The following is a 14,669-nucleotide window of genomic DNA, read 5'->3' as shown; positions in this document are numbered from 1 at the left end:
TGCAACATAACTCTCAACAGACCAATAATTGATTATGTTGAAATTGTGCGCTATTTATAAAACTAGAGTCATTAGGTTTGGATACAGATATGCATAACATATCCATTTTTTCCGTGGGCAACGTGGACGGTGGGACACCTCAGGTTTAAGTTTGAGGTTAAATTTATATTATATTTTTTGGTTGTGACTCCTCTTCTAGTCACAACAAAAGGATCGTGGACCCTAATTATTCTATGGATCTGAATTAATTAGTCGAGTCTGTGGGTTTTGAATATAGAATAGTTAAACCAAAGTAAAAGATCATTAATACAGTACAATGAATTTAAAGTGACAGTCCAATATAGTATAACAAGGTCATATAGATTAAAATGGAGCGTTGGTGAACCCAAAATCATTACAATTAAAGTAAAGAAACATGCAAGCACTCTCAAACATCTCTCATTTAAGGGTAAATTTCAATAAGAGACCTTAAACCTAGAGCGGGAAATATTTTGTATTCAGTGAAACCAGCTTCATTGAAGAGCTTCTCCCACTCTTTCTCAGCTCTCTCTTTGGCAGCAAAAAGAACCATCATCAACATATCCATATTATGTTGTGCTCGAACAAACTCATTGCTCTGGTTCGGATCCTCCAGGACCGTATCTATGATTATTACTTTCCCTCCTTTTTCCCGACTTGGAATTGACTCTTTGCATTTCTTCAGTATCTTCACACAATCTTCATCATTCCAGTCATGTAGAACGCACTGTTCAATATCAATGATGAATTAAGTTGAGGAGGAAAGGATTGAAAGAGAGAATTAAAATGTTTTTGTAGCTAAAATTGTACGTACCTTGAGTAAGATGGCATTAGCCTGAGGAATCGTATCAAACATATCTCCTCTAACGAAGTCCAAATTCCCACTTCCTTTTAGGTCACCTACAACCTGAGGGAGATCAAGTACTGTGCACTTTATGTTGGGAAAAGCTTTGGCTATGGCTATAGACACAGTACCAGTGCCACCACCAACGTCTACCAACGACGTTAACCCTTTAAACACATGTTTACACTCTGTAATAAGCACATTGGTATTCAATCTTGAGTCACTAGCCAATGCATCATTGAAAATATCACCTAGTACACTAGGTTGTTCTTCCCCAATGTAATCCCATAAAGATTTCCCATGAGCGGTATGAAAAGGAGTGGGAGAATCATTTTGGAACCAATCACTTAACTCAGGCCATGCTTTTGAAAAGGCTTGACCATGATTGAGAAGCAAGAGTGACCTAACATTGAAAGGATCATCTTTTGCAAGAAGGCGACTAGCTGGGGTAAGAAAATAGTGATCTTCATGTTGATTTAGGAAACCAGATTGCACAAGAAAGCGCATTAAACTTGGTAAGAAGGAAACCTTTGAAGAATTGACGACAGACAGTTCAGCAGAAATATCACAAAGACACATGGGCTTATAATGTTTGTAGAGAACATCAGGAATTCCTAATTGAAACGCACATCTTATGGCCGAAGAACTTACAAAATTGAAAATATAATTCCAAATTTGAGCTTGAGCATGTAGAAGCTCGGTTGAAGTACTTTCACTTGATGACATTTTTGAGGAACTTGTTTTGCTTAGAATTGTCAACTAATTAGCCACAAGGGCATGTATATATTTATAGAAAGAACTATAAAATGAGATTATATAGTAGTAAATGGAAAGACTTATACAATGAAAAAGTTATAATAGCAAGTGGTAAAATTTGTTGGATAGTAGTTTTCAAAATATATTAAGAAAGTTTCTGAAAAGATTTCTGACAAACATATTATCACATTTCCAAAATCTGTGTTCTTTTATTGTGAATCTCGAGATGTTAGTGGGGAAGTTCCAATGTCAACTATCACGTGAAGGTGAAATGCACTAGTGGTGAGGGGAGATATATGTTTTCGGGCATCAAGAGTAAGTTACATGGTTCTTTTTAAAAAATAATTATAACATATTAAAATATTGTAATAACATAATTTTTTTGAAAATATTATACTCTCTCCATATTAAAAGGAATGATTTGCTTTCTTTTTTAGTTTATTTCAAAAAGAATAATCTCTTTCTTATTTTGACAGCATTTTAATTTCAGCATTTCAGGTGACATGTTTGATGCCATGATTAAAAGACATTTTAGTACATTTGAATTAACTTTAATTTAGACCATTCGGTTGAAAAGTTTTTTTCCCTTAACTTTCACTCCAAGTCAAATTAGACATTCTTTTTTAATCGAAAGTTGTAATGATTTAAAAAAATTAAAACATGATCAAAGAAACTTATAAAAAATAAACTTCTAACATAACTTAACAAGTATAAATAAATAATATAAAAGCTATAATGAGATGCAAATCAATTTTAATATCTACACTTTCGGATAATAAAAGAATCAATTTAAAAAATATATATATTATTATCATAGCAATTTATTTCTCTAAAATTAATAAACTTCATTAGTATTATAGTAAAGAAAATAACTTTATCATGAGTAAAATTAAATTACTTTCAAATATGAAATAATAAAATATGTTGAATTTGAGTCATATGACAAAAACATAAAGACGAATGATAAGTAAAGATGTAAAATTTGATTATATCTTCGTTTTAAAATAAAAATAAAAATAAAATAAGTCATGATATTCACCTTTACGATATTCTCAAATAGTAAATATGTAATATACTACAACTTACTATTGATCTGAACTAGTTCTCAATCTTCTTATTTTTATAGATGATTTCTTCTTTTAATAAAGCATATCATTAATTTTAAAAATATGAGGATCAATAATATTAACTTATAAATTATAATTTATGTAAACTGGAGAATGAGTGATGCTGGGTCGGGGTTTGGTGAACCAACGGGTCGCTCCTCTAGTTGAAGTATCGGGCTTTGCATCTGACATTCGTTGGGCTTCTCTCTTTGGGAGCCTACGCCCCGGCCTTTTTGTGCAATAAATCCCTCCGGCCGAAGACTAGTGATAGGTGATCCTGTAGAGCTTTCAGAGATTTCTTAAACAAATTTGCATTTAACATATTCTCAAATTACGATGTATGCTCGAACACTAAAAACGTAACTCGTAAATCTTACCGAACTAAACCATTTTACGGTGCCACGCCTCGAAGCAAATCGCAAATCGCCTTTTAAAACTTCAAATCTGTAGAACACGCAAGTGCTACGTAATTGTATATTAATTATATACAAATAGTCAATGTCATAATTTTTAATTTAAATGAGTATCTCGTCATACTATTTGATGTAAAATATATACACAAATACGTGTCAATATTTAAATTCAGTCTTCAATCTAGACCACATAAAATTTCTTCTGTATATAGAAAAAAGAAATATGTTAATTAAGGGGCACAATCATATATCATATATATATATAAGAAAATCTTGGATCCGCCTATGTGGCACCACCACAAATCAGAATTTCATTTTAAATTTATTTATTGCCAAAATTAGCCTTCCCCTTTCATGAAAAGTTGCGACTTTAATGAAAAGTTGCGACTTTAATGAAGAGTTGTGACTTTTATGAAAAGTTACGACTTTTATGAAGAGTTGTGACTTTAATGAAAAATTGTGATTTCTATGAAAATTTGCGACTTTAATGAAGAGTTGCAACTTTTATGAAAAGTTGTGACTTTTATGAAAGGTTGTGCCCTTTCCAAAGGGTTGCAACTTTTCCAAATAATTGTAACATTTCCGATAAGGCACAATAGACATTTGTTCACGCTACCCTTTGTTGTCTATAAATATAGGAATTTCCTCTCATTTTAAAACAACGAAAATTCTAAACCCCTTCTTCTTCTTCACAATTAAATATTTGTGTACTTTGTTCCTGTTGAGTGGCTCACTGACACCATTGCTTATGTTACAAATCTTGGTATATATTTTTACAGTCATTAATTTATACTTATGTTATTAAGGATAAATGATAAGAAGTAATAAATTTCATTTTCCTTTATATCATTAATGTTTGTTACCACGTAATCTTGTATGTAAGATAATATAGTGTTTTAGTTTTAATGACTGATAGATTTTAAGTATTATTTTATAAATTCTGTGATATTAAATTCCCATGCGAAGCGCGAGTAATTTTACTAGTAAATAATAATTAGGATAAGATCCAATTTTAAATTATTATGATTCTAGTTGATCCCGTCAATGATTGATACTTGTAAATTGAAAATTGCCTAGTCTGAAAACGATTAATACGTGAGATTAGAAATGAATTATAATTTATAAGCAACTCAATGTTTTATATAGTTGAAGATGATAAATTAACTCATGATTATGGATATTATTTTCATGTCAATTTCACATTGTAATATAAATCTAGTATTATAAATTTGATCATATTGGATTGTTTTTCTTTATGTAAAGTTGATTATTTATGAATACGGAAAGTTCATGTGATTATAACGTTTTTTTTTAATTTTAATTTTTGTCTAAAAAGACTTTACACATTATATTTAAGATTTGTAAAATTGTAAATGATCAGGTTCACCCATTCCCTCCTCTACTTTGTTTCTTCGATCCCTTTTTACTCTTTTTTCTATGTTTTACTCTAATATTGTATCAATTATTCTATAATATACTATGAGATAGATGGATTAATCTTTCTTTTCACTAGGATTAGTTGAAACTTTTGCATGAAATAGTTTTGGATCAATGTATGTATGGTTTAATCTACTTCCATTTTATGGGTATATATGTTATTATGTGCTTGTGTTTGCATCTCCAACCCTACACTCTATTTTACTCTCCAAATATAGAGTTCTCTATTTTTTCAGATAACCAACTCCAATCAAATTATCTATTTTACTCTCTAAAAAAGAATTTTTTTCTCTCTCCTCAATAATATATTATTATTTTTATTTCATTTTTGTTTTCGTATTTCATACTATAAATCTTTTCTTTCTTTTTTACCGAATAATTATCCTATATAATTTCATGAAATATAAAATTTTAATTTTTTGAATTTTTTTATTTAATATTAAATTATATTTTATTCTAAATTTCTAAAGAACAACTACGAATAATTGAAAAAAGAAATCAACAAGCACAACCGCAATCACCACCACAACTTCTCTAAATCATACACTAATTCCTTTTTCGAATATCGTTAAATCTAGAAACGACCTACCGGATTACTAAATTAATGTTGTGATTTTTAAAATTATTATGTTATGCATTGTATTGTTATCTTGTATATAAATTATTATGTTATGTATTATATTTTTAAATTAAAATTTTTATCTCATCATTTAAATTTTGTGCATTCTTCATAGTGAAAATTAATAATAACATCAAATTGTATCACAAAGTGACGAAAATTTAAAAAAATATTTCAAATATTATTAATTCGAGATGAAAGTAGTATATATAAAATAAAATATTTTTAAAAATGTTATATTACATTTTAAAAAGAATTGTAAATATTAGAGATTTAATTAATAGGCTTATATGAAAAATAATATGTTAATTACAAAATAGTAGAATTAATTATATAATATTCAAAAAGTGAAATAGAGAGTATGAATAGTAGTTCTCCAAATTTGGAGAACTACTATTCAACTCTCTATAATTGGAGAGTAGAGGGTAAAATAGAGAGTGATTGGAAAGGACATTCTCTATTTTACTCTCCGAATAGAGAGAATGGAGAGTAAAATAGAGTAGGGTTGGAGATGATCTTAGTTTTAGGGCCCAATCCTAACGAAAGTCTTAACATTGAAAGTCTAATGTGATTTGGCGGAATTCTTTTTGGTAAAACTTATCCACACGATATTTATATCAAATCATAAATTCCCTTGCTTAGCTAAATTCTCAAAAGTATTAAACAAGATCTAAAACAAAAGTAGCATTTTTTTTTCAATTTGCAATGTCAGCATTACTAATACGCTCTACTTCACACTATTCTTATACACCCTAGAAAACGACCCGTAAGTCTACTAAGCATAGTCATTGGCTCTCCACATTTGCATATAGATAACAGTTGGGCTTTAATTATCGAGGATATTTGCAGCGACTTGAACAATATGAATGTCAAACTTTTTATCATCAAAGTAACAAACTATTCTCCCTGCAGAAAATTTACTATTTTTGACCACTTTTTCTACTCTGTGTAACTATCACTAGTAATACACTTCACATGTCTATACACAACAGGCCTTATTGCAAAAACTCTAAGTCAAGAAATTTGGTTCAGAGCTCTGTTATACAGTTGGGGTTAGCTTACTGAAATTTGGGCTAACACAATGTGGCTTAGCATCACGGGGAGAAAAGCCAATGTCCTCCACATTTTATCTGGCATCCTCCTCATCGTCTGAATTATGGTTCTCATCATAATAATCATCATCGTCATCATCATTGAAACTGTTCATGGCGCGTGTCTGTAAATTTTGAAATTGGTTGATTGCATCTCTTGCTTCAGATATTAAAGCATTTTTCGCAGCTTTAATCACATCCGGCTTTATGACATTCTCATTCTTGTTTTGGTTGCCCTTTGCTGTCTTTGAAGTGGCTGCCTTTCTCTTTGCTTCCCTGCAATGTAGCTGATCAACATACCTCTCATGTAGGGCCTTATTCTTAATTGGCTTTAGAACTGGTGGGCTGGTAAGAGTTGCTCCAGATGAATCACTTAATCGGGAACGGTGTTTTTTCTGGGTTAAAGACGATCTCTCCAGGCACTTTCTAAGCAAACTTTCTTTGTTGCGCTCTGGGGTGACAAAAGTTGTGTCCTGGCAAAATGCCCCATCAGTTGGATTTGTTGATGATTCAAGAGCATTGAAGAAGTCTGCTCCCTTATCTCGATCTGCATCTGTTTGCTTTTCCAGTAGTTGTCTCACAGCCTTGCGTGAGAGATGGTTCTTCGGCTTGCTATGTCTCCGCTTGTTTGTGTTTTTCTCAGTGGACTGAAGCAATTTAGTTGCACACGGAGAAAGCGATAATGTATTCATCTTTTTAACCCTTGAACGTGGTTGAGGCTGAGGTGGGGTTATAAAATCCGAATTTATCTTGTCAAAACAATCCTTTGCTGATTTCCCAGGCACCTGCAATACAAGTCCAAAGTTTACTCAGATGATCATGTATATCACAAGCAGAGGTTCAAAATTATTACTATAAACTAAATTTATCATGTCAACATTGACAAGGACAACTACGAAGATCCCGAAGTGATAACTACCATAACTTTCTTCGATTTATATATTTGATTTGCAGATATCAGAAAATCATAGCTTACAAACACCACTTGCTAACATATTGATATTAACAAAGGACCTAGAATCTAGATTCATTTCTAGGTGGAGAACAATTCTAATAATTCCTAATTGGAAGCTGACGAGAAGTATATACTCCCTCCATTTCACAAAGAATGACTTTCTTTCCTTTTTAGTCAATTTCAAAAAGAATGACCTCTTTCCTTTTTTGGTAACATTTTACTTTTAGCTTTCCACGTGGCATGTTTAAGACACAAGATTAAGGGCAATTTTGTACATTTGACATAACTTTAATTTAGGACCACAAGATTCAAAAGTCTTCTTTAATTTCTTAAACTCCGTGTCAAGTCAAACCAGACCATTCTTTTTGAAACGAAGGGAGTACTAAGTTATGTTAGATCTCAAGGTTTTTTGCTTAGCAGCTTGTGTCCTAATGAGCTGTAGCCTGTAGGTATGCAAAAATATTTGGATCAAAAATAAAAAACACCACCATAAGCAATTTTAGATAATCCACTACCATGTAATTCTTATTCCTCTATGTATATTAATACGACGCGACAGTTCAGCATTTGGAACCTCTTTCCATCTTCCAGTCACAGCTGGTAAAGCTCTGGCCTCAGGATCAACCACCCAAAACCCAGGAATAAGCGAATGATCAAATGCTCCTGCCAAACTTTCTACAAGTCTGACAGCCTCACTTTTGGCCTACATTGTCCTTTCCATTAGTAAAATATAAAAAGACACATCATCAGAAAGCAGAGACAAAACAGGTCAAGGAAGATGGTATTAACCTATCAACGCTATGCTGAGCCTCAGGGACAAACTGAAGTCCTACATCCTAACTTATAAGAGTGAAATACTGTGGTAATTTATTTTTTCATCACCTGAAGTATTGTAGTTCATCCTGTGGCTTTGGAAACATCACCAAGCCTATACCGGACAAGCCCTTCAACCACTTCCTAAAGCACAGGTTCTATGCAGAATCAACTTGCTACCTTGGTTTTATTTTCGGCACGACCTCATTTTATTTTATTTCATTTTGATCAATAGACGCGCCGTCATACAAGCGTCAAGCAATAGATAAACGAGTATGGCATTTGGCTGCCTGAAGTATCAAGTACTGCTCCTCAGCACCATTGTCATGCTGCTCACAGATTTTAAATGTTCCTGTTAAAAGTCACCTTCACCAGATGAAGTAAGTCCACTAGTCAGTCTTCCCATGCAATCTGTAGCAATTCTCAATTAATTCTGACCTAAGTTCCTTGGACTCGGGTGAGGCTGAGGGTGTCTGATAAGGGTGTGGATCTACATGTCGGATCCTTCATGATCTAAATTTTAAGATTAGGGGGTATGAATCTAGGTATGGATATGGGTGCGAGGATTCGGTTTAAAATAATTCAAACATCAAAAAATAGAGTTATAAAAGATATGCCTAAATTATGATGGACTATTGGGTGCAAGCTAGAATCTGTAATTATTATAGAGTACAAATGCATCTTGCATCTCTTTACTGTTTGCTATTAAGTTGTATCCAAAATCATTGTATCTGTCTCAAATTTCTCTTTTGATTTTGGCAAGTACCCAAAATTGTGACCATATCTGGTATGGATCCCACACACACGTCGTGTCAACACGGGTGCAGCCCCCAAAGTGAAGAGTTCACCAACTTATATTCTAACAACTGAGGCTTCAACGGCTTTGATGTTATTCTTTAGAGATCAATCTTGTTGTCCTTCAATCTCTGTGAACCACAAGTTATATCTAACTACTGGAGGAGTTATTCTGGCAACATCACAAATTTCCGAAGTATAAGAGATCAACCTGATGGTCTCTTCCTTTTTCCCCAATAATGCTTGTTGTCTCTTTTGGTTTCTCACTCCTGCAAGAATTTATCTTGCTATTTCGATATTTCATGGCATAAGAAGGGAAAATAAAATCATCACGCAAATAATTATAGTATCATTTTTCTTACTCCATTTGTCTGAATAAAGATTATCTTAATTCCATTCATGCCACTCCAAAATGCCGTCTACTTCAATAAGAAACTTCTCCTTTCAGTATTAATGGAATTTCAGTTTTCGAATACTGTATTACAAGTATATAGGACTCATTTTTACTCGCACAAAATCTCAAATTAGAAGAACTGTGTTTCTTCCACTTTTCTACCCTAGGTGTCTATAAAAATGAAACAAAAGAATACCTGAAACAACTAAAAACCTCTCAATCCTAATAAACAAATTTCGTAAGTTCTAATCTCCATCTGTCTCATTCTCTCCCTCTTCAAGCGACAAATAAATTCAATTTCCTCTTTAGCATTTCGATTAAGAATTGTTGAAGAATGAAAAAATCTCACATCGGTGGTTAATGAGATGAGTAGTCTCTTTATAAGGCTTGCGCAATCCTCCTCACATCGGTGGTTAATGAAATGAGTGGTTTCTTTGTAAGGCTTGCCCAATCCTTCTCCCTTTGAACTAGCTATTGGGGCAGGTGAGATGGATCCTGCTCTTATACAATATAAAATTAGGTCCTGGGCCTAACTCACACCCCAATAGTTAGCTCAAAGGGAGGAGGATAGAGCAAGCCTTAGAAAGAAACCACACATCTCATTAACCACGATGTGGGATTTTTTCTTTCTTCAACAAGAACCAACCAAACAGCAGAGGGTTGAAGATTATGGAGCAATTTGGAAGGTGAGAGAAGTTCATACTGGACAAGATGACATTGACTGTCCAAGCAAAATGAAGCATACATGGAAACAAGCAGGCAAAATAAGTAGAGATGGTAGGGGAAGGAAGCCACTAAAGGGAGATGGAGAATTAGGTCTTATTAACAAATGAAAAGGGCATGGAGGATAATAGAGAAGGGAATGAGACGCGAGAAAATATAGTTGTAGTTGATCTAAGATTGATATTGTGTATCTTTTACAGAGAATATCTTCTTCTTATGGGTGATTTAGTAATGTTAAATATGGAAAGAGATTGTCTCTACCCATCTACTGTTTCTCTTCCGTAAAGAAATAAAATTCCCAGTTCACATTTGTAAAGAGCCAAGAGTTAGACAATTTGTCTGGTCCCAAAGTTATACAGCAAATCTTTTGCAGCAAGAAGGCAATCAGGTTCATTTTGCTTGCCAAGAGGACGGGAGGGAGGGGAAGCCGAACCCTTGAACGAGGAGGAGGAAAAAGTAACAGAAGCCATTTGAAATTGGTTAAATGTTGAGTGATCCTGCATCTTAAGACAATACAAGACTATCTGAAACTCTTGTGTCATTCTAAACTTCTCCTGAACTAAATCCAACTTAACTATGAGAGCTCACAATTCAGACTAAAATTGATTGGACCATCCCCAACCTATCACCTTCTACACTTGCAAAAATAATTTCCTTCTTACATTGATACTGCTGATGCATAACATCTCCAACAATCTAAGAGACAAAGATCACGGTAGGCCCGAATATAAGAACCAAAAGCATCCAACCAAGCAATTTGTATCATACCTGAAATCCTAGATTATACCTGGTTTTTGACACTTAGGGCTCGGTTGGATGGGAACAAGCTATCCCGGAATTAGTTATTCCGCCATTTTATCCAAACCAAACACATGATAAACTCATCCTAAAATGAATCCCGGAACTAGTTATTCACTCCTACCAAAAAAGGCCTAATAGACATAAATGTAAAGACAAATTTCCCTATATATCAAGTATATAAATGCTCAATGCTCAGCTTGATTAGTTTGCCATGATAATAGAATTATAGAAAGGCAAAATAAAACACAACCCAATTTTAAAATCACAGGAAATAACTAGTAGCAAAAATTACCATCTTAGCAACTTTCTTCCAGAAGTTAGGTGTTGCCTTCGCCGCAAAATAAGCACTTTGCAACGCCAGCTCTTGTTCATTGGTCCACCCATTAACAACAACATTATTCTCCTCCATTCCTTGGGTTCTCTTCCTCTTCAAGCCTGCCTGTTTCTTTCCCACGCCGCCATTGTCGTCATCCTCCCCACATCCAACTACTTCAGATGACGGGACAGGTCTCTCTATCCTACCACCTAATGTACATCCAGAAACACGAGCTTTTCCACTTCTAGTAACAACCCCATTTCTTTTCTCAACTGAATCGTCAATGGCAACACAAACTCGAGCAGAACCACGAGTTACCCTTCTCTCTGAATTCTTAACCTCACCATTGTTCCGCGGAGTTCCAATACTCAATCTTGAAGATCTTCGCAACCTGGTAGTCGATTTTGTGGGGCTTTTTGAAACTTCAATCTGTTTCTTGAGGACTTCGGTAGCAGCAGCAGCAGCGGCATTAAGCCGCGGAGATCTTCTGAGAGTAGGTGTCGGTTTTTCTTGATCTTTCGAGCTTCTTTGAGGCATTTTCACAAACAGATGGTACTAGGTTTTTTGTGATTGCGGCACATTGGTTTGAGTTGAGAGGGAAAACTTGAGGATGTGATCTTTCGAAATGTTGAGAAAGGGGAGGGACATAAAGTAAATATTCCTAAAATTACTTTATACAATGACATTTTTAAATTATTACTACATATATCTTGTTTGAATTTAAAGCAAAATACAATTTTGTTAGTCGAATATCGAACATCATAACAACGAATAGAAATGAAATAGTTATGTTTCCTATATAAATTATTTGATCATATTAGTATTTTAAAGGAGGACATGCAGATGTTTGAAGAGGACGTGACTATTTAGTTCTTTGTAACGTAATGGATGATACGTACTTGGAAATAAGCAAATAATAGATAAGTTTTTTCATGTCTTGACTCTTCCTCGGTTCATTCGGAAATCATGATAGTCCTTTCTGTACATCTGTATTTCACAATTTTAATTTTAAGTACATATGTGTAATTATATTTTATATTTTATGTTTTTGTAGCTCTCTGGAAGGTACTAATTTCTTCTTCTCTATTATTTCTGATTTGAATGCTGAGATTTTCTTATTTTAAGGGGGAAATTCCTTATTTTCTATTGATTTGATTTGAGTCCATACTTTTTTGAAAGTATAAATTTGATTTTAGGAATACGATTGTAGAAAAAAATTACAGAGAAAAAGATTGCAGGAGGAGATCTAGACAAAATCTTTTTTTTTTTGCAAGAGAGGGTGATAAAGGGGGAGAGAGGGGGCGGAGGAGATCTAGAAAGAAAAATATTGTGAGAGGTGGAGAAAGGCGGACTAGAGATTTACCGTAAAAAATAGAAAGTGTCATTGTGTTTCATAATTTGTTGAAAGTATTGCAGGATTGTAAAGATACAATAGTTATGTTTGCTGAAACATGTCAACTTTTTTTTAAAAAAAATTAATCAACTTTTTAAATATTTTATTTAATTTTATCTTAAAATAACAAAAATGTAAAATTAATTATCCCATTTAAAAAGTGAGATAGTTATCTCATGGGATAATCCATCATTGATTTTCAACCTTGAATTGGGGTTCACCAATTTTATACACCAAAAAATTTAAGTTAGCTTATTTTAAATTTCTTTTTTGATAAGAAACAATTTGGTTTGATATATCAATTTAAAAAATATTTGTGAACGTCATTTGAGGTTTGATCAATCATTTAAAAAATTGATCTACTTTGAGATTTGATCAATTTTTTTTAAAAATATTTGTCATGTGACAAAGTTTTTGTAAATAAAAGAGAGTGTATTACACACACCACTGAAGTGTGTTTCTCAAACTAATAAGTGATAGTTTAGGTATGAAACTCACACTCTCAATAGTTTAGGTATGAAACTCAAAAAAATGGGATAATTTAGGTGTGTTTTTGACCTTTATCTCTTAATTAAAAATCAGGAATTTCCAATGTGACAAACTTGAAAATTTTGAAAGATTGAAGCTATATATATAAAGTGCTTTCAATAACTACTTAGAGAGGTGTTACTCAATTTTAGAAAGAAAAATAAAACAAGATAGATATAAGATTCAAATTTCTAACTTTACTTGAAGAGGTGCACCGATCATCATTGCATAATATGATACTCTGAGTGTGGGTTCATGCATGTATACGTAAATATTTATAACACTACTATATATGATTTTGAGAGGAGAGCATTGATTGACGTGAATCCGGTGACCCCTCCTGCATATGCCTCTATTGACAACATTTCCTTGAATTTAAAGACTTCAGGTGCACCAAAATTACCTTAGATAAATCATAATAAAAAACAATGATATAGCGCTCTAGCTGGATTCCAACCCAGGTTTCACAGGTGGTTCATCTGACTTGTACTAGCAACACAATGTCACTCTTATACTTTTCATAGGTGCACATTTAATTATATCTGTAACGACCTGAGCCTATACCTTGAAAGTTACACGGCGTACTTGACCCCGAAGGGATCTCGTACAAGCCTCTTAGCATTCATAACATTCGACATATAGAAATAATGCGGAATTTAAACTTTCTTTAAAATCATACAATCAAAATTACTCATTTAAAACATTCAAGAATAGCGGAAGTCTATTGTCTCACATGGCCATCTAAACAACATCTTGAAAATTAAAGTATGGACACAACCCTTTACAATTGAAAGACTAACAAATGTTTATTACATGAAAGAAATGGAAACTACAATACATGTCCTCGATCTATGATGACATACCACTTTGCCTTGGAAGAATCTCAAATCCAAGCTTCTACTAGAGAGAGCCAAACCGAGTACCAATCCCTACACTTCATAAGATAAAGAATATGGGTTAGCACAATTAAGTACTAAGTATGATAGTCATGCAAAAACATGCTTAAAACGGACATTTTATTTGAAAGTCATGATATATGCCATTTTGAGAAAACTTCATGAACATAAGCATAAGAGGCATAATACAAGATATAATCAACATACAAGACATTTCATTACCTTAAGCTTTCACCTCAAGTAACCCTCAAGCTATACTTTGTGCAATGTATGAATAGCGTCCCATACCACTATTCACACTAAGTACCACCTCAAGGTCACCAAAAGTGAACTTACCATTCGACCTTTTCATCTTTACACAATACTCATACATAAGAGACATAAACATTTCATAAGTCATAACATCACATTAGGACCAACATCTAGAACAACCCTAAGTCATACTTGTGTAATGTATGAGTAGCATCCCATACTACTACTTACACTAAGTACTCCTTTGGAGTCACCATAGACAAGGCACATTCATATTCAATAAGTCATGGCAAGGAAGTAACTCATAATACAATCCAAGTATAGCATGCATAATTACATTAAATACATAAATCAACATTCCCCATTAGCTTCATTAAGAACACCTTCATTCATTATACATTAAACCAACACTCTCCATTAGCATCATCATAAGAGCACACTCATTCATTTAACATTATAATACCATTGTAAAGAACAAGATACAACACAATTTTGTTTAAAAGTTCAAAACAATTTGCA

The 14,669-nt window shown here is 33.2% G+C and overlaps 2 protein-coding genes across 2 annotated transcripts; both read right to left on the bottom strand.

The window, feature by feature from the left end:
• Nucleotides 1-352: 352 nt before the first annotated feature.
• Nucleotides 353-1,614, bottom strand: LOC125865881 (trans-resveratrol di-O-methyltransferase-like). The gene is made up of 2 exons (XM_049546151.1): nt 833-1,614; nt 353-745 (listed from the first exon to the last, which is right to left on the bottom strand). The coding sequence occupies exons 1-2, from the start codon at nt 1,586-1,588 to the stop codon at nt 443-445; spliced, it is 1,059 nt and encodes a 352-aa protein (XP_049402108.1). The 5' UTR covers nt 1,589-1,614; the 3' UTR covers nt 353-442.
• A 4,402-nt stretch (nt 1,615-6,016) lies between these two features.
• LOC125865875 (uncharacterized) lies at nt 6,017-11,674 on the bottom strand. The gene is made up of 2 exons (XM_049546145.1): nt 11,058-11,674; nt 6,017-7,069 (listed from the first exon to the last, which is right to left on the bottom strand). Exons 1-2 carry the CDS (start codon nt 11,616-11,618, stop codon nt 6,320-6,322), a joined length of 1,311 nt encoding a protein of 436 aa, XP_049402102.1. The 5' UTR covers nt 11,619-11,674; the 3' UTR covers nt 6,017-6,319.
• Nucleotides 11,675-14,669: the final 2,995 nt, after the last annotated feature.

This window comes from Solanum stenotomum, chromosome 1 (assembly GCF_019186545.1).
Source record: "Solanum stenotomum isolate F172 chromosome 1, ASM1918654v1, whole genome shotgun sequence".
In the NCBI taxonomy this organism is placed as follows: domain Eukaryota; kingdom Viridiplantae; phylum Streptophyta; class Magnoliopsida; order Solanales; family Solanaceae; genus Solanum; species Solanum stenotomum.
This window is presented reverse-complemented; position numbering and strand designations above follow the sequence as displayed.

Bases quoted from the DNA above. Each gene is read 5' to 3' on its own strand.
- LOC125865875 (XM_049546145.1), bottom strand. From the start codon at position 11,618: ATGCCTCAAAGAAGCTCGAAAGATCAAGAAAAACCGACACCTACTCTC. The intron at 7,070-11,057 runs GTAATTTTTGCT...CTTGTATTGCAG, and splicing joins GGAAGAAAGTTGCTAAGATG to GTGCCTGGGAAATCAGCAAA.
- LOC125865881 (XM_049546151.1), bottom strand. From the start codon at position 1,588: ATGTCATCAAGTGAAAGTACTTCAACCGAGCTTCTACATGCTCAAGCT. The intron at 746-832 runs GTACGTACAATT...GATATTGAACAG, and splicing joins CTAATGCCATCTTACTCAAG to TGCGTTCTACATGACTGGAA.